The sequence below is a fragment of the Oncorhynchus mykiss genome, chromosome 15 (genome assembly GCF_057628025.1).
Source record: "Oncorhynchus mykiss isolate SJ-2025 chromosome 15, ASM5762802v1, whole genome shotgun sequence".
NCBI lineage: Eukaryota > Metazoa > Chordata > Actinopteri > Salmoniformes > Salmonidae > Oncorhynchus > Oncorhynchus mykiss.
The window spans coordinates 50786443-50804191 of NC_143036.1; the positions used below are offsets into that span (position 1 = coordinate 50786443).

The window sequence follows — 17749 nt, forward strand, 5'->3', positions numbered from 1 at the left end:
GTAAGTGTGTGCTGTGTGTAGTCTTTTCCCTGTTGCCAAGTCTGTTGATAAAGCTGATGTCCCTCCTGTCCCCATGTCTGTTCCCTCATCTGTCTGTCTCTCTCTCTCACTGCCATGACGCCCGACAGACAGTCATAGTATACCGTATGGTGTTGAACACATACACTCCTCACAGCCCACTCTTCTCATCCCAGACCCTTATCTACCCCACAACACACATACACACACACTACAGTCCCCACTTTTGGGAAATGGGAAACTCTCTTCTCAGCCGGCATTTATTTATTCTGAGCAGCAGATAGGATAAGTAGAGTTTACTGAGAGCCACAGAGATCCCCTTTCTCCTCTCATCTCCTGGGACTCTAATTGGTGTTAATTTCCGGCATCTCTGTTGTGGCTGGCTGGAGCGCTGGCTGAGGCGACAGGTCCCTGTGGTGCTGGGACACACACACACACAGACAGAGGGAGTCAGAACCCCACTAATCAGGGAGATAGTTGGTCTGGCTGCCAGAGTTGGCGGTGGACTTGCTGCACACGTTTTGGCGATCAAATCTCCAACAACTGCTTAAGCAATGGGGCAAGACGCCGGCTCGGTGCCACGTCACAAACGAGCCTCCCGAAATGTTTAATGTGTGCGGGACACTTGAGAGGTTCCCGAGCTAAGACGATGCCAAGACCTACAGTAAAATTTGTAAATGTCTAATCACAATCCCATTGGTAGTTTTTAAAGACGTCTAATCATTTACTTTCCAAGTAAATGAATTTAGTTTTTTAATCCCGGTGGACTTGTTAATGTTGGTTCAGGTTATCGTTCCTGTGAGTTTGTTTTATGAGGCGACTAGAATAATTAAGCGTTTTATGGACTCGGATCACATAATATTCCCCATGCGATCAGGGATATTATCGTAAAACACTGACATTTTGGAGTTACTGTACATCCCCCATTAAACCACTCAACCAGTCATTTAATGGCAGAAGACTTTGATTCACCTAACAGTTACCGAGTGGCATCACATGAGTGTAATAACACATAATATTTTGTCCAGCCTCGCTCCTGATTTTAGAGCACCCAAAGAGTCAACGAGTGTTTTTATATTTTACTAGCAATAATACAGACGCAGCACTGTCGGAAGAATTTTCCCCAAAAGGGATGACACTTTTAATCGATCAACTCCTCTTGTGTTTAAAGAGACCAGTGGTGATGGTGTATGGCGGGTGATCCGGGGGAAGTTCCTAGCAATCAACGCTGCCAGTATGAGCTGTGCCTGTCCTCGCAGCCCTAGAGGCCTGTCGCCCTATGCCCACCTGGCCGACGGCACCACAGACCTCATCCTGGTACGCAAGGCCTCTCGCCTCGACTTCCTCCGACACCTCATGCGACACACCAACAAGGACGACCAGGTGGGGAACTCTGAGTTGTCATTGAGAGAAACATTTTGCTAATTGTTTATTTATTTTCACATTGGCAAGCGTAAAAGATCATTAGATGTAAGATGACTCAATCAGAGGTGGATATCACCCCCGCCAAAAAGTGATCAGATTTAGCAAAGTTATTTGCTAAGTAAGTACAGATTATTTTCAAACCATATTAATCTCTGGTAATGTACTGGCTTGATCCACAATACAACTTTTGAAAGTTACAAGGGGTTCAGGGGGAGATCAAATCAAATTGATTTATATAGCCCTTCGTACATCAGCTGATATCTCAAAGTGCTGTACAGAAACCCCAGCCTAAAACCCCAAACAGCAAGCAATGCAGGTGTAGAAGCACGGTGGCTAGGAAAAACTCCCTAGAAAGGCCGAAACCTAGAGAGGAACCAGGCTATGTGGGGTGGCCAGTCCTCTTCTGGCTGTGCCGGGTGGAGATTATAACAGAACATGGCCAAGATGTTCAAATGTTCATAAATGACCAGCATGGTCCAATAATAATAAGGCAGAACAGTTGAAACTGGAGCAGCAGCACGGCCAGGTGGACTGGGGACAGCAAGGAGTCAACATGTCAGGTAGTCCTGGGGCATGGTCCTAGGGCTCAGGTCCTCCGAGAGAGAGAAGGAGAGAATTAGAGAACGCACACTTAGATTCACACAGGACACCGAATAGGACAGGAGAAGTACTCCAGATATAACAAACTGACCCTAGCCCCCCGACACAAACTACTGCAGCATAAATACTGGAGGCTGAGACAGGAGGGGTCAGGAGACACTGTGGCCCCATCCGAGGACAACGCCGGACAGGGCCAAACAGGAAGGATATAACCCCACCCACTGCCAAAGCACAGCCCCCACACCACTAGAGGGATATCTTCAACCACCAACTTACCATCCTGAGACAAGGCCGAGAAACCCAGCCTAAAATGATGGGGAATTCCTCTGTCACTTGCTCAGTCACTCATCTCTCTCACGTACTGCATGTCACGGGTTACTCAGCCTTCACAGAGAGAGATATAGATTGAGTGGGAAAGAGTTTCCCTGTACTTTGCTTGCAGACCTCATGGTTTAGTTGGCTGACACAGCTCTTTCTAAATCAGGGTATACAGTTCACGCCCCCTTGAACTTTGCGACCTTTTGCCACATTTCAGGCTTCAAACATAAAGATATAAAACTGTATTTTTTTGTGAAGAATCAACAACAATCATGAAGTGGAACGACATTTATTGGATATTTCAAACTTTTTTAATAAATCAAAAACTGAAAAATTGGGCGTGCAAAATTATTCAGCCCCTTTACTTTCAGTGCAGCAAACTCTCTCCAGAAGTTCAGTGAGGATCTCTGAATGATCCAATGTTGACCTAAATGACTAATGATGATAAATACAATCCACCTGTGTGTAATCAAGTCTCCATATAAATGCACCTGCACTGTGATAGTCTCAGAGGTCCGTCAAAAGCGCAAAGAGCATCATGAAGAACGAAGGAACACACCAGGCAGGTCCGAGATACTGTTGTGAAGAAGTTTAAAGCCGGATTTGGATACAAAAAGATTTCCCAAGCTTTAAACATCCCAAGGAGCACTGTGCAAGCGATAATATTGAAATGGAAGGAGTATCAGACCACTGCAAATCTACCAAGACCTGGCCGTCCCTCTAAACTTTCAGCTCATACAAGGAGAAGACTGATCAGAGATGCAGCCAAGAGGCCCATGATCACTCTGGATGAACTGCAGAGATCTACAGCTGAGGTGGGAGACTCTGTCCATAGGACAACAATCAGTCGTATATTGCACAAATCTGGCCTTTATGGAAGAGTGGCAAGAAGAAAGCCATTTCTTAAAGATATCCATAAAAAGTGTTGTTTTAAAGTTTGCCACAAGCCACCTGGGAGACACACCAAACATGTGGAAGATGGTGCTCTGGTCAGATGAAACCAAAATTGAACTTTTTGGCAACAATGCAAAACGTTATGTTTGGCGTAAAAGCAACACAGCTCATCACCCTGAACACAACATCCCCACTGTCAAACATGGTGGTGGCAGCATCATGGTTTGGGCCTGCTTTTCTTCAGCAGGGACAGGGAAGATGGTTAAAATTAATGGCAAGATGGATGGAGCCAAATACAGGACCATTCTGGAAGAAAACCTGATGGAGTCTGCAAAAGACCTGAGACTGGGACGGAGATTTGTCTTCCAACAAGACAATGATCCAAAACATAAAGCAAAATCTACAATGGAATGGTTCAAAAATAAACATATCCAGGTGTTAGAATGGCCAAATCAAAGTCCAGACCTGAATCCAATCAAGAATCTGTGGAAAGAACTGAAAACTGCTGTTCACAAATGCTCTCCATCCAACCTCACTGAGCTCGAGCTGTTTTGCAAGGAGGAATGGGAAAAAATTTCAGTCTCTCGATGTGCAAAACTGATAGAGACATACCCCAAGCGACTTACAGCTGTAATCGCAGCAAAAGGTGGCGCTACAAAGTATTAACTTAAGGGGGCTGAATAATTTTGCACGCCCAATTTTTCAGTTTTTGATTTGTTAAAAAAGTTTGAAATATCCAATAAATGTCGTTCCACTTCATGATTGTGTCCCACTTGTTGTTGATTCTTCACAAAAAAATACAGTTTTATATCTTTATGTTTGAAGCCTGAAATGTGGCAAAAGGTCGCAAAGTTCAAGGGGGCCGAATACTTTCGCACGGCACTGTACCTCAGTTCAGACACTCTCTTGCGTCCCACTCCGCCCTCTCTCACTTTTCGTAAATATCCCAATTCTACAAAGCGCTCTGGATAACTTGCATCATCCTCCTGCGCATACTGCCACACACACAGGTGGGACGGTAGGATTTCCATTGCATTATACCTCTGTAATATCTGCATAGCCCATCCACCACGGAGAGAAACATGGAGTGAGAGGCCAGTAAGTGTATTCATAGTTTTGTCGAAAGCTTTTTAGGGGACACTTGGTATGAATACTAACCAGGCCCAGTCATAAAGTGAGTGTGATGGAGAATAAATCGCTCTGACACCCTCCTCTCAGACAATCTGTGGAGTAGAACTGAGTAGTGATGGGGGGGGGGGGGGGTAAAGGGAGATGTTTTCTGGGGCAGTGAAAGATTCAGACCTTTGACTGACCCCTTATTTTCTGCGTCTTTTCCCGACTTTCTATCCATCCCCTCGTCTTTACTCCCTTCTCCTTATTCCTCCCTCTGTCCGTCCCTCCCTGTCCATCCCTCCCTCTCCGTCCCTCCCTCCCTCTCCGTCCCTCCCTCTCCGTCCCTCCCTCTCCGTCCCTCCCTCTGCGTCTCTCCCTCTGCATCCCTCCCTCTCCGTCTCTCCCTCTGCATCCCTCCCTCTCCGTCTCTCCCTCTGCATCCCTCCCTCTCCGTCCCTCCCTCTCCGTCCCTCCCTCTCCGTCCCTCCCTCTCCGTCCCTCCCTCTGCATCCCTCTCCGTCCCTCCCTCTCCGTCCCTCCCTCTGCATCCGTCCCTCTCCGTCCCTCCCTCTGCATCCCTCCTTCTCCGTCCCTCCCTCTCCGTCCCTCCCTCTCCATCCCCCCCTCCCCTGACTTCCATCCCCCCCTCCCCTGACTTCCATCCCTCTCTGCCTCCACAGTTTGACATGTCCTTTGTGGAGGTTCACCGTGTGCGCCGCTTCCGTTTTGTTCCAAAGCAAAGCAACGGGATCTCAGAGGTGGACCTGAGTGAGACCAGTGGGAAGAAGATCTGTAACCAGGTCTGTACGGCCCATCCCAACAACGACACGGGCCATAGCAACTGGAACTGTGATGGGGAGATCTTGCCTCATGCGGATATACAAGTGAGGTATGCTATTCAGAATTGTAATATGTTGGTTTTGTTAAGAGATTTAAGAAGTTTGAGGTCTACCCACGTGTGTGCAGACACGTGGGTAGACACACACACACACACACACACACACACACACACACAGAGGGGTCCCACTTCTTCCACCTCAATATCAGTAGATATCGTTATATAATTGTGGCTCTCCCTCCACCACCACAACATCAGTAGAGATCTTTATATAGCATGATGGTGGCTCTCCCTCCACCACCAGAACATCAGTAGAGATCTTTAAATAGCATGATGGTGGCTCTCCCTCCCACCACCACAACATCAGTAGAGATCTTTATATAGCATGATGGTGGCTCTCCCTCCACCACCACAACATCAGTAGAGATCTTTATATAGTATGATGGTGGCTCTCCCTCCACCACCAGAACATCAGTAGAGATCTTTATATAGCATGATGGTGGCTCTCCCTCCACCACCACCACATCAGTAGAGATCTTTATATAGCATGATGGTGGCTCTCCCTCCCACCACCACAACATCAGTAGAGATCTTTATATAGCATGATGGTGGCTCTCCCTCCACCACCACCACATCAGTAGAGATCTTTATATAGCATGATGGTGGCTCTCCCTCCCACCACCACAACATCAGTAGAGATCTTTATATAGCATGATGGTGGCTCTCCCTCCCACCACCACAACATCAGTAGAGATCTTTATATAGCACAACAGTGGCTTTCTTCCTGAACACATCATTTACTTTATGCTCCGTTATACTTTGCCAATGAGGCATGGCTGTGTAATCCTAGTTTATCTAATTCAATATCCCGTCCACTGTTAAGAGCCTTTTAGTCCATTCATTTATTGCCTTTTTCCTCTCCAGTAATTGTTCTTGGAATGAGTCCGCGAATGAGTGGCTGAGATAATTTAATGGCGATAACCCTGATCGCCCCCCCCCTGAAAAGAAAATAAATAGGCTGCTTTCTTTCACTGCTAGACACACATACTATTTGAACCACCAGTGTGACTGACTGGAAAATGAAATCTGAGTTGAACTCTTATTAAAGTCAGGGTCTCTCTAATGCATTAACCTCCACACTACTACTGGACCATTCCAAGTCTCATCACAGTGTTTCTGTCACCAGGCCACCTGGTCGCTAAATAACAAATCTCGGTTTTTACTCTAAAATGAACAATGAAGCTTCTGAGCTTGGAACCTGATCTCCATTCCATTAGTTTCACATCTGTGACATGAACAGCAAAGTCAGACTGGAAACGGACACTCGTTATGTTGATACATGTGTAACTGTTCTTCTGTGTGTGTGTGTGTGTGTGTGTGTGTGTGTCTCTCTCTACAGTGTTCACTGCCAGCTGATCAGACTATTTGCCCGAGGTGTCGAGAAGAGGACCACGTTTGACACTTACACATGGTCTGTAATAGAGGGATCAAGTCTCTCGTGGCAAGCTTAGGGGGACCAACTGTCCCCAATTGTGCTAGAAAGTCCTGCATTTGGACCCTTTATCCCTCCATCCTGCAACCACACATGCAAGTCCTGCATTTTTTATTTTTTCTATTTATAACTTTCATTCTTTTTTTTTTAAGTCAGTTGGTCACGTATTTCAGACTTCCCATTTATTTGAGGAGAACTGCCATCAGCTTGCGCTTTTGACCAGACATATAGGCTGTCATATGGCGCTTTCCCTTCCCAGTCAAGTATCTTTCCTGATGCATCTCCCCTCCTGAGCTTAAGCGAGTATCTGCCGCAATTACACCAGATTGCAGTACAGGTTTCCGAGAATATGGAGACCCATAATGAGATGAACGAAAAGGAGGAATCTGTTCTATGTACCTCCAATCAAAGTATGTGACTGATGTTCTGTGTGGGCATCCAAAGACAATGCGATGGGGAAGTGGAAATCACCAAGCTAGACTGTCGGTAATGCCTCACTGCTTCTGCGTATCGCTGTGATACAATGTGAGGGCAGAGAAACTCCTGGGCAATCAGAGGTCCCTAAGTGATTTTGCTTTTCCCAGGAAGTTTCGCACCTGTGGCACAGAGCTACAGTTAGTCTATTTTGAAGTTATTTAGTTAAGACTAGTAGCCCCCCTCACTAGTGTGGGGGGGGGGGGGGGGGGCTGCTGCCAGTGGGTTGTCCTCTGTGTGTAGGGTAATGTCTTTGTGTGAGTGCCATCATAATGAGTTAGCTCCGTTACAATTATACACCAGACCGCCATCAGACAGATGCTGCTTCCTGCAGCCAAAACATCAGCCAACTCTAGGACACACACACACACACACACACACACACACATCTATCATCTGCCACTGTGAAACCACACACAGACCTAAACTCTCAACACTGTGGGAGGCTCGGCCTGTTCTTTCGGAAGCCTCTCCACGATCATTACTGGTTGCTGCGAAAGGCCATGATTATATTTCAACTCTGAGCTGTGAGTGAATCAGGTCTATGTGGCTGTCCCTTTCTGATGAACTGGCTGATGTTTCTTTGCTGTACAATGGATATATCTGTGTGGAACCAAACGGTGTCAGCCCCCCGCTGACTCGCTAAGCCAGCTGACGTGGGGGAACGTTTTGACAAACACATGAGTTCTGCTGAAGGTTTTATAATGACCAAATATTTATGTAAACCATTCATCTTGCGGGTCTCAAGATGACACGACACACTGTGTGTAACGAACCTGTGATGTGGATTTGATAAGGTTTGAATATGTATGAATGTTTGGATACAGCTTAATTAAAGTGCTTTTAAACTAATAAGTGTGTGGAAAATTTGTGTTTTTCTAGAAATGGTCGGAGGGCATTTTGAAGGTTGTGACTTTGGTGTCAAGTGCAAATTGTATTTTTTTTTTTTACAGTAGGCTTTGAGGCTTTCAATAAACTTAAAGCCTTCATCAATCCTGTGCAGGTTTTGTAGTTGGTCTATGTGTGTTCCTTGTTCATGTCCTCTCCGCGTCTCTTCTCTTGTTATTCCTTAAACAGGAAGGACATTTGCCTACACACAAAAGCACAGACGGAAAAACGGGCCCCAGACGCAGCACTGTCGGTGGCTGGCATCCCTATCCTCTCTTGGCATGGTTTACAGGATGTTATTATAAATTAACTACATGAAACCAATACATGTTTCCCTGTTTTCTCTAAGGGTCTTCCATAATGCTGGATGTGCCGCAAAGCCCATTCCGCTGACAGATATGCTTTACTGGGGAAAGGGATGAATGAGACACCCACAGCATTTAATGGGCTTATTACATGAAAACGACTGCAGGGGAGATATAAATTGTCTATGGCTCCTCTCTTCTCCCCTGGCGTCCGATGGAGAGATATTTTGCCTCGACCACATTTGTTCATCCACTCGCTGTTTCTGATATGGCCCACACATTACGGTGCTATCTGGACCGGCATGGCAATGAAGTAATGTCATTTTCCGATCTCCTCTTCCTACCCTCGGAGTGCATTCAATTTCCTCCCTCTCTCCTCCCATCTTTCGTGCTTCACTGTGTCTTCATTGAAAGCGGGTTTCGGGTCGCGTTCCCGTCGGGACCCACTGTCTCATTCTCAAGAAACCCGGCCTTCGTCCTGTGACACAACAATAAACACACACACACAGCCAGCTGCTGTCCTTGGCTCACACCGAAACTGCATGGAGATTGGAGACAACTCATTGTGAGTGTGATTACACTTGCATTTTTACCCAGACGATGAGTTTCCATTCCCGTCCACCTTGAGACGGCTCCGCTCTGTCAGAACCCGGGATAGTAGCTGTCTACACTGATCCCTAGTCTCGGGTCCTAAAGAGCCACAGCTGGGCTCAGGTAATGCATTCTAATGGGCTAGAGAAACAGCCACTCCAGGTAAGGAGCCAATGCAGCGATGCAGAAGAAATCGTAAGGCCATGTGATGCAGAACTGGGTAAAAGCAAATCATTTGGGTCCTTAAGGTAAAAAAAAAATAATAAGATAAAAGATATCACCACATTGATGAGGGAAGGGGGAGACCTAGTCAGTTGCACAACTGAATGCATTCAACTGAAATGTGTCTTCTGCATTTAACCCAACCCCTCTGAATCAGGGATGTGGGGGGGGGGCTGCCTTAATCAACGTCATCGGCAGCCGGGGAGTACTTGTTGTTTGGGGGTTAACTGCCTTGCTCAGCACAGGGATTTGAACCAGCGGCCTTTCGGTTACAGACAGGCCCAACGCTCCTAACTACTAAGCTATCTGCCACCCCCTCTGAGAGGGAGAGATGGAGAAAGTGTTTTGTATTTCCTGAGGCGGTGGCTGAGCGGAGGAGTGCAAGAACCAGGATCAGAGGAGTGAACCCAAAGTGTTGCTTGCTGGCTGCCGTGGGGCTCTATCCATCTATTGATTGTAGCAGTCCTCCTGCCTCCATTTCTCCTGTGAGAGAGAACTCCTGTGAGACTGCCATAGATCAATGGGTCCAACACGCCCACTTCAAACACCCTGATACCTGCCCCCCCACCCCCCCCCATCACCGCAGGCCATGAGAGGACTGACCACACACTACACCACTGTGCCAGACTAGGCAGTCTGCTATGAGAGCTGTGTATACCCAATTACCCCTATCCTAAGCTCTGTGCCGGCTGGGCCTACATTTGCCCTCACAATGTAACCTTACATAGCCTCTCAGTGGGACACTAATAAAAACTTCACAGGCCTGGCTGGAGAGAATGTTACCTACTGGGAGGTCACTGGCAGACAAGAGTGAACACTGGAGAGAGCGTGGTGAGGTAAAGACTGTATTGGTTAGGAACCTTTCTCTGTCTACAACTGAAGGCCTGCTTCATTGCAGTCGAATGATTGCCATCCACAATAATCAGCTGTCGGATATACTTCCCAAAACACTGGCATTTACTGCTGTCATTTACTTCCTGTTTAATTACAAACATAAGATGATGTATGACATGGCAATGTGAGCAGAGACCTTTCTGCCTGTAGCAATTTACCCTCAGTTGTAGTAACAGGCTACTGTTACAGGCTACATGGCTGGTGCCATGGTTTAGGTCCATTTTTTAAAAATTGAAAGCAGTCAATTCAGGATTTAAACTGAAATTCCAACTCAATAATTGTAAAAAGGCAGTCTTATTTTCAATGACTTCTCAATCAACTTTTAAAAATGAAAAGCTATTGATGTTCATTCAATTCGAATAGACTCCAAACCTTGGTCTCTACCAGACAGTTAGTCAGTTGATTAGGACTGTGTGTATAGTGGAACAGCTTTTTCTCTGTCCAATTCAGACCAGCCGAGCTGGACTTGTTCTGTAGCGAAACACTCCCCAAGTTATTGCATCCCTAATGGTGCTTAAAGTAATCACACTACGTAATGTTCCTCCGTTCCCCCCTTCGCTGAGCCCCATCAGATCAGCCCAATCCAATGGGAACAATGAGTACATCCCAAATGGCATGCTATTCCCTACATAGTGCAGTACGTTTGACCAGGCCCCATAAATTGAATAAGTGGCCATTTGAGGCCATTCCATTCCCCTCTAAATTATACTATTAACCATATTGTGTTTGATGACTCTCAGGCAACTGAAGTCAAATGAGGCTCGGGTTCACTGAGAGTTTAATTGACTGGATACAAGGTTTATCTAAAAGATTGCATGGTTGGATAGAAAACAACTACAGCATAAGTTGTTAGAAGGGATTTATGTTGTTAGGCAGTATTTCTGAGCTCTGTTGTGCATTGTTATACATTCATCACCACAACCTCAAACTGACTCTCCTACCGATCCTTGAATTCGGCGATGTCATTTACAAAATAGCCTCCAACCCTCTAATGAGCAAACTGGATGGAGTCTATCACAGTGCCATCTGTTTTGTCACCAAAGCCCCATATATTACCCACCACTGCGACCTGTATGCTCTCATTGGCTGGCCCTCACTACATATTCGTTGCCAAACCCACTGGCTCCAGGTCATCTATAACTCTTTGCTAGGTAAATCCCTGCCTTAGCTCACTGGTCACCATAGCAACACCCTCCCGTAGCACGCGCTCCAGCAGGTACGTATATTTCACTGGTCGTCCCCAAAGCCAACTCCTCCTTTGGCTGCCTTTCCTTCCAGTTCTCTGCTGCCAATGACTGGAATGATTTACAAAAATCACTGAAGCTGGAGTCATATCTCCCTCACTAACTTTAAGCACCAGCTGTCAGAGCAGCTTACCGATCACTGCAACTGTACATAGCCAATCTGTAAATAGCACACCCAACTACCTCATCCCCATATTGTTATTTATATTTGCTTATTTGCACCCCAGTATCTCTACTTGCACATCATCATCTGCACGCCTATCACCCAAGTGTTAATGCTAAATTGTAATTATTTCGCCACTATGGCCTATTTATTGCCTTACCTCCCTAATCTTACTACATTTGAACACACTGTATATAGATGTTTCTATTGTGTTATTGACTGTACGTCTGTTTATCCCATGTGTAACTCTGTTGTTTTTTTGTTCTCAACTGGCCTACCTGTTTAAATAAAGGTGAAATAAAATATATAAATGAAAATACATTGGCGGAAATATAAAATTGTTCTACTTCTTTGCAGTTGGATGAGATGGGTTCCTTCTATCAACTGAGGTGGCTTGTGTCCCAAATGGCACCCTATTCTCTACATGGAGCACTATGGCCCCTGGTTAGCAGTATGGGTCCTGATCAAAAGTAGTGCACTATAAAGGGATTAGGGTGCCATTTGGGATGCAATCCTGGTCTCATTAGGAGTGTGTTTTGGCATTGAGAAGAATGCATTGGCTGGCTGATTGATTGATCATCCTGTTGGTCTAGACTGCCAACATCACACCCGTTCTTCAGCATCAGGTCAAACACAAAGACACCGTAGGAAAAACAAACTCCCATCTACACTACATGACCAAAAGTATGTGGACACCGTGTTGTCGAACATCTCATTGCAAAATGATTATTGGTCCCCTTTGCTGCTATAACAGCCTCCGCTCTTCTGGGAAGGTTTTCCGCTAGATGTTGGAACATTGCTGTGGGGACTTCCATTCATCTACAAGGGCATTAATAAGGTTGGGCACTGATGTTGGGTGATTAGGCCTGGGTCGCAGTCTCGTTTTAATTCATCCCAAAGGTGTCCGATGGGGTTGTAATCAGGGCTCTGTGCAGGCCAGTTAAGTTCTTTACAAACCATTTCTGTGTGGACCTCGCTTTGTGCATGGGGGCATTGTCATGCTGAAACAGGAAAGGGCCTTCCCCCAAACCGCTGCCACAAAGTTGGTACCACAGATTCATCTAGAATGTATGCTGTAGCTTTAAGATTTCCCTTCACTGGAACTAAAGGGGACTAGCCCGAACCATGAAAAACAGCCCCAGACCATTATTCCTCCTCCACCAAACTTTACAGTTGGCACTATGCATTGGGGCAGGTAGCGTTCTCCTGGCAAATGCCAAACCCAGATTGGTCCATCGGACTGCCAGATGGTGAAGCGTGATTCATCACTCCAGAGAATGCGTTTCCACTGCTCCAGAGTCCAATGGCGGCGAGCTTTACACCACTCAAGCCGATGCTTGGCATTGCTCATGGTGATCTTAGGCTTGTGTGCGGCTGCTCGGCCATGGAAAACCATTTTATGAAGCTCCCGACGAACATTTGTACTGACGTTACTTCTAGAGGCAGTTTGGAACTCGGTAGTGAGTGGCCTACCACTTGTGTGGCCTACCACTTTGCGGCTGAGCAGTTGTTACTCCTAGACGTTTCTACTTCACAACAACAGCACTTCCATTTGACCCGGGCAGGCCTAGCGCGGCAAAAATGTTAAGAACTGACTTGTTGGAAAGGTGACATTGCTACGACGGTTCCACGTTGTAAGTCACTAAGCTCTTCAGTAAGGCCATTCTACTGCCAATGTTTGTCTGTGGAGGTTGCATGGCTGGGTGCTCGATTGGATACCCCTGTCAGCACCGGGTGTGGCTGAAATACCCGAATCCAGTCATTTGAAGGGGTATCCACATCCTTTTTTATATATATATATATATATATATATATATATATATATATATATATATATATATATATATACACACATATACACACATATACACATATAGTGTACGACTTCCGTTGCATCCATTTCTCTCTCTCCATTGGTTGCTTAGAGATTGGGGATGTTTGGTTAGAAGTTTACAGTACATTAGTCTCCCCCCTCCTGTGTCATTTTATTTCACATGACTCTCTTCCTGTTTGTCATTGCTGGGGATCATGGGCCATTGCGTCAGTGGAAAGGACCCTGTATGGAGCACAGCATGACAATGACAAACAAATGTGGTCATTATCTGATGGGGTTAAACTGACGTTACCTCCAGGAGGGAGACATCTTATCCTTGTCGGGGAGGAGAACACACACACACACACACACACACAGACACACATGGGTGCACACACTGTCTGTGGGAAGTATAAGAAGCCTTGCTGTGAGAGAACAGCCACATCCCATTCCTCTTTACTGCACAATAACCGTCCCAGCCTGGCTCTCCAGGAGATGGAGGGAGAGAGAATGAGAGAGAGAGGACATGTCTCTGAGTTTACCGCCCACATTTGTTAAACTGTCTGTGCAGAGAAGAGGAGAGAGAAGTGACGGCCCTACAGTGCCCCCCTCTGGTTGTCCTGTCACTTTCTCTCTCTTCGCGCTTCTCTCTCGCCACCCCCTTCTCTCTCTCTCTCTTCTCTCTCTCTACCCCCCTCTCTCTCTTCTCTCTCTCTACCCCCCTCTCTCTCTTCTCTCTCTCTACCCCCCTCTCTCTCTTCTCTCCTCGCCACCCCCCATCTCTCTCTTCTCTCTCGCCACCCCCTTCTCTCTCTCTTCTCTCTCTCTACCCCTTCTCTCTCTCTCTACCCCTTCTCTCTCTCTACCCCTTCTCTCTCTACCCCTTCTCTCTCTTCTCTCTCTCTACCCCCCCTCTCTCTCTTCTCTCTCTACCCCCTTCTCTCTCTCTTCTCTCTCTACCCCTTCTCTCTCTCTTCTCTCTCTACCCCCCCAATCTCTCTTCTCTCTCTCTACCCCCCAACTCTCTTCTCTCTCGCTACCCCCCAATCTCTCTTCTCTCTCGCTACCCCCCTTCTCTCTTCTCTCTCTACCCCTTCTCTCTCTCTTCTCTCTCTACCCCTTCTCTCTCTCTTCTCTCTCTCTACCCCTTCTCTCTCTCTTCTCTCTCTCTACCCCTTCTCTCTCTCTTCTCTCTCTCTACCCCTTCTCTCTTTCTTCGCTCTTTCTACCCCCCCTCTCTCTCTTCTCTCTCTACCCCCCCCCTCTCCTCTCTCTCTACCCCCCTCTCTCTCTTCTCTCTCTCTACCTCTTCTCTCTCTCTACCCCCCTCTCTCTCTTCTCTCTCTCTACCCCCCTCTCTCTCTCTCTCTCGCTACCCCTCTTTCTCTCTACCCCCCCTCTCTCTCTTCTCTCTCGCTACCCCCCTTCTCTCTCTCTTCTCTCTCTCTACCCCTTCTCTCTCTTCTCTCTCTCTATCCCCTCTCTCTCTCTCTCTCTACCCCCCCTCTCTCTTCTCTCTCTACCCCCCCTCTCTCTCTTCTCTCTCTACCCCCCCCACTCTTCTCTCTCTCCCCCCCTCTCTCTCTACCCCATTCTCTCTCTTCCTCTCTACCCCCTCTCTCTCTCTTACCCCCCCTCTCTCTCTTCTCTCTATCTACCCCCCTCTCTCTCTTGCTATCCCCTCTTTCCTCTCTACCCCCCTGTCTCTCTTCTCTCTCTCTACCCCCTGCTTTCTCTCTACCCACTCTCTCTTCTCTCTCTCGCTACCCCCTCTTTCTCTCTACCCCCTCCTCTCTCTTCTCTCTCTACCCCTTTCTCTCTCTCTCTTCTCTCTCTCTACCCCTTCTCTCTCTATTCTCTCTCTACCCCCCTCTCTCTCTTCTATCTCTTCCCCCCCCCTCTCTCTCTTCTCTCTCTCTACCCCATCTCTCTCTTCTCTCTCTACCTCTTCTCTCTCTCTACCCCTTCTCTCTCTCTACCCCTTCTCTCTCTTCTCTCTCTCTACCCCCCCTCTCTCTCTTCTCTCTCTACCCCCTTCTCTCTCTCTTCTCTCTCTACCCCTTCTCTCTCTCTTCTCTCTCTACCCCCCCAATCTCTCTTCTCTCCTCTACCCCCCACTCTCTATTCTCTCTCGCTACCCCCCCAATCTCTCTTCTCTCTCGCTACCCCCCTTCTCTCTTCTCTCTCTACCCCTTCTCTCTCTCTTCTCTCTCTACCCCTTCTCTCTCTCTTCTCTCTCTCTACCCCTTCTCTCTCTCTTCTCTCTCTCTACCCCTTCTCTCTCTCTTCTCTCTCTCTACCCTTCTCTCTTTCTTCGCTCTTTCTACCCCCCCTCTCTCTCTCTCTCTCTACCCCCCCCCTCTCCTCTCTCTCTACCCCCCTCTCTCTCTTCTCTCTCTACCTCTTCTCTCTCTCTACCCCCCTCTCTCTCTTCTCTCTCTCTACCCCCTCTCTCTCTTCTCTCTCGCTACCCCCTCTTTCTCTCTACCCCCTCTCTCTCTTCTCTCTCGCTACCCCCCTTCTCTCTCTCTTCTCTCTCTCTACCCCTTCTCTCTCTTCTCTCTCTCTATCCCCTCTCTCTCTTCTCTCTCTACCCCCCTCTCTCTTCTCTCTCTACCCCCCCTCTCTCTCTTCTCTCTCTACCCCCCCTCTCTTCTCTCTCTACCCCCCCTCTCTCTCTACCCCATCTCTCTCTTCTCTCTCTACCCCCTCTCTCTCTCTACCCCCCCTCTCTCTCTTCTCTCTATCTACCCCCCTCTCTCTCTTGCTATCCCCTCTTTCTCTCTACCCCCCTGTCTCTCTTCTCTCTCGCTACCCCCTCTTTCTCTCTACCCACTCTCTCTTCTCTCTCGCTACCCCCTCTTTCTCTCTACCCCTCCTCTCTCTTCTCTCTCTACCCCTTCTCTCTCTCTCTTCTCTCTCTCTACCCCTTCTCTCTCTATTCTCTCTCTACCCCCCTCTCTCTCTTCTATCTCTTCCCCCCCTCTCTCTCTTCTCTCTCTCTACCCCATCTCTCTCTTCTCTCTCTACCTCTTCTCTCTCTCTACCCCTTCTCTCTCTCTTCTCTCTCTACCTCTTCTCTCTCTGTACACCCTCTCTCTCTTCTCTCTCTCTACCCCCCTCTCTCTCTTCTCATCTCTACCCCTTCTCTCTCTCTATTCTCTCTCTCTACCCCCCTCTCTCTTCTATCTCTTCCCCCTCTCTCTCTTCTCTCTATCCTCTTTCTCTCTCTCTTTCTCTCTCTACCCCTTCTCTCTCTCTTTCTCTCTCTACCCCTTCTCTCTCTTCTCTCCCTCTACCCCCTCTCTTCTCTCTCTCTCTACCCTCTCTCTCTCTTCTCTCTCTCTACCCCCTCTCTCTATCTCTCTCTCACCCCCCCTCTCTCTCTATCTCTCTATCCCCCCTCTCTCTCTTCTCTCTCTACCCCCCCTCTCTCTCTCTCCTTACCCCCCCCTCTCTCTCTCTCTCTACCCCCCCTCTCTCTACCCCCCTCTCTCTCTCTCTACCCCCCTCTCTCTCTTCTCTCTCGCTACCCCCCTTCTCTCTCTCTCTCGCTACCCCCCTTCTCTCTTCTCTCTCTCGCTACCCCCCTTCTCTCTCTCTTCTCTCTCTTACCCCCTCTCTCTCTCTCTCTACCCCCCTCTCTCTCTCTCTACCTCTTCTCTCTCTCTACCCCCCCTCTCTCTCTTCTCTCTCTACCTCTTCTCTCTCTACCCCCTCTCTCTCTTCTCTCTCTACCCCCCTCTCGCCTACCCCCTTCTCTCTACCCCCCTGTCTCTCTCTCGCTTCCCCCTCTTCTCTCTTACCCCTCCTCTCTCTTCTCTCTCTACCCCTTCTCTTTCTCTACCCCTTTCTCTCTCTTTCTCTCTCTACCCCCTTCTCTCTCTCTTCTCTCTCTACCCCTTCTCTCTCTCTCTCTACCCCCCCACTCTCTCTCTCTCGCTACCCCCCACTCTCTCTTCTCTCGCTACCCCCTCTTTTCTCTCTACCCCCCCTCTCTCTTCTCTCTTGGTACCCCCCTTCTCTCTCTCTTCTCTCTCTACCCCTTCTCTCTCTACCCATTCTCTCTCTCTCTCTACCCCTTCTCTCTCTCTCTTCTCTCTCTCTACCCCTTCTCTCTTTCTTCTCTCTCTCTACCCCCCTCTCTCTCTTCTCTTTCTCACCCCCTCTCTCTCTTCTCTCTCTCACCCCCTCTCTCTCTCTTCTCTCTCTCACCCTCTCTCTCTCTACCTCCCTCTCTCTTTCTCTCTCTACCTCTTCTCTCTCTGTACACCCTCTCTCTCTTCTCTCTCTCTACCCCCCTCTCCTCCCTCGCTACCCCCTTCTTTCTCTCTACCCCCCTCTTTCTCTCGCTACCCCCCTCTCTCTCTCTCTCCCTACCCCTTCTCTCTCTCTCTCTACCCCCTCCCTCCTCACTCCCCCCTCTCTCTACCCCCCTCTCTTCTCTCTCTACCCCC

At 47.9% G+C, this 17749-nt stretch overlaps 1 protein-coding gene across 2 annotated transcripts in view; it reads left to right on the plus strand.

The window, feature by feature from the left end:
* cerk (ceramide kinase) overlaps positions 1 to 8027 on the plus strand; it is a 30980-nt gene extending 22953 nt beyond the window's left edge. For both annotated transcript variants that reach the window (XM_036944452.2, XM_090200235.1), the window contains exons 10-12: positions 1190 to 1401; positions 5049 to 5257; positions 6606 to 8027. In XM_036944452.2, the coding sequence (XP_036800347.2) occupies positions 1190 to 1401; positions 5049 to 5257; positions 6606 to 6717 (533 nt within the window). In that variant the 3' untranslated portion in view covers positions 6718 to 8027. The remainder of the gene's footprint in view (positions 1 to 1189; positions 1402 to 5048; positions 5258 to 6605) is intronic.
* The last annotated feature ends 9722 nt before the right edge of the window (positions 8028 to 17749 follow it).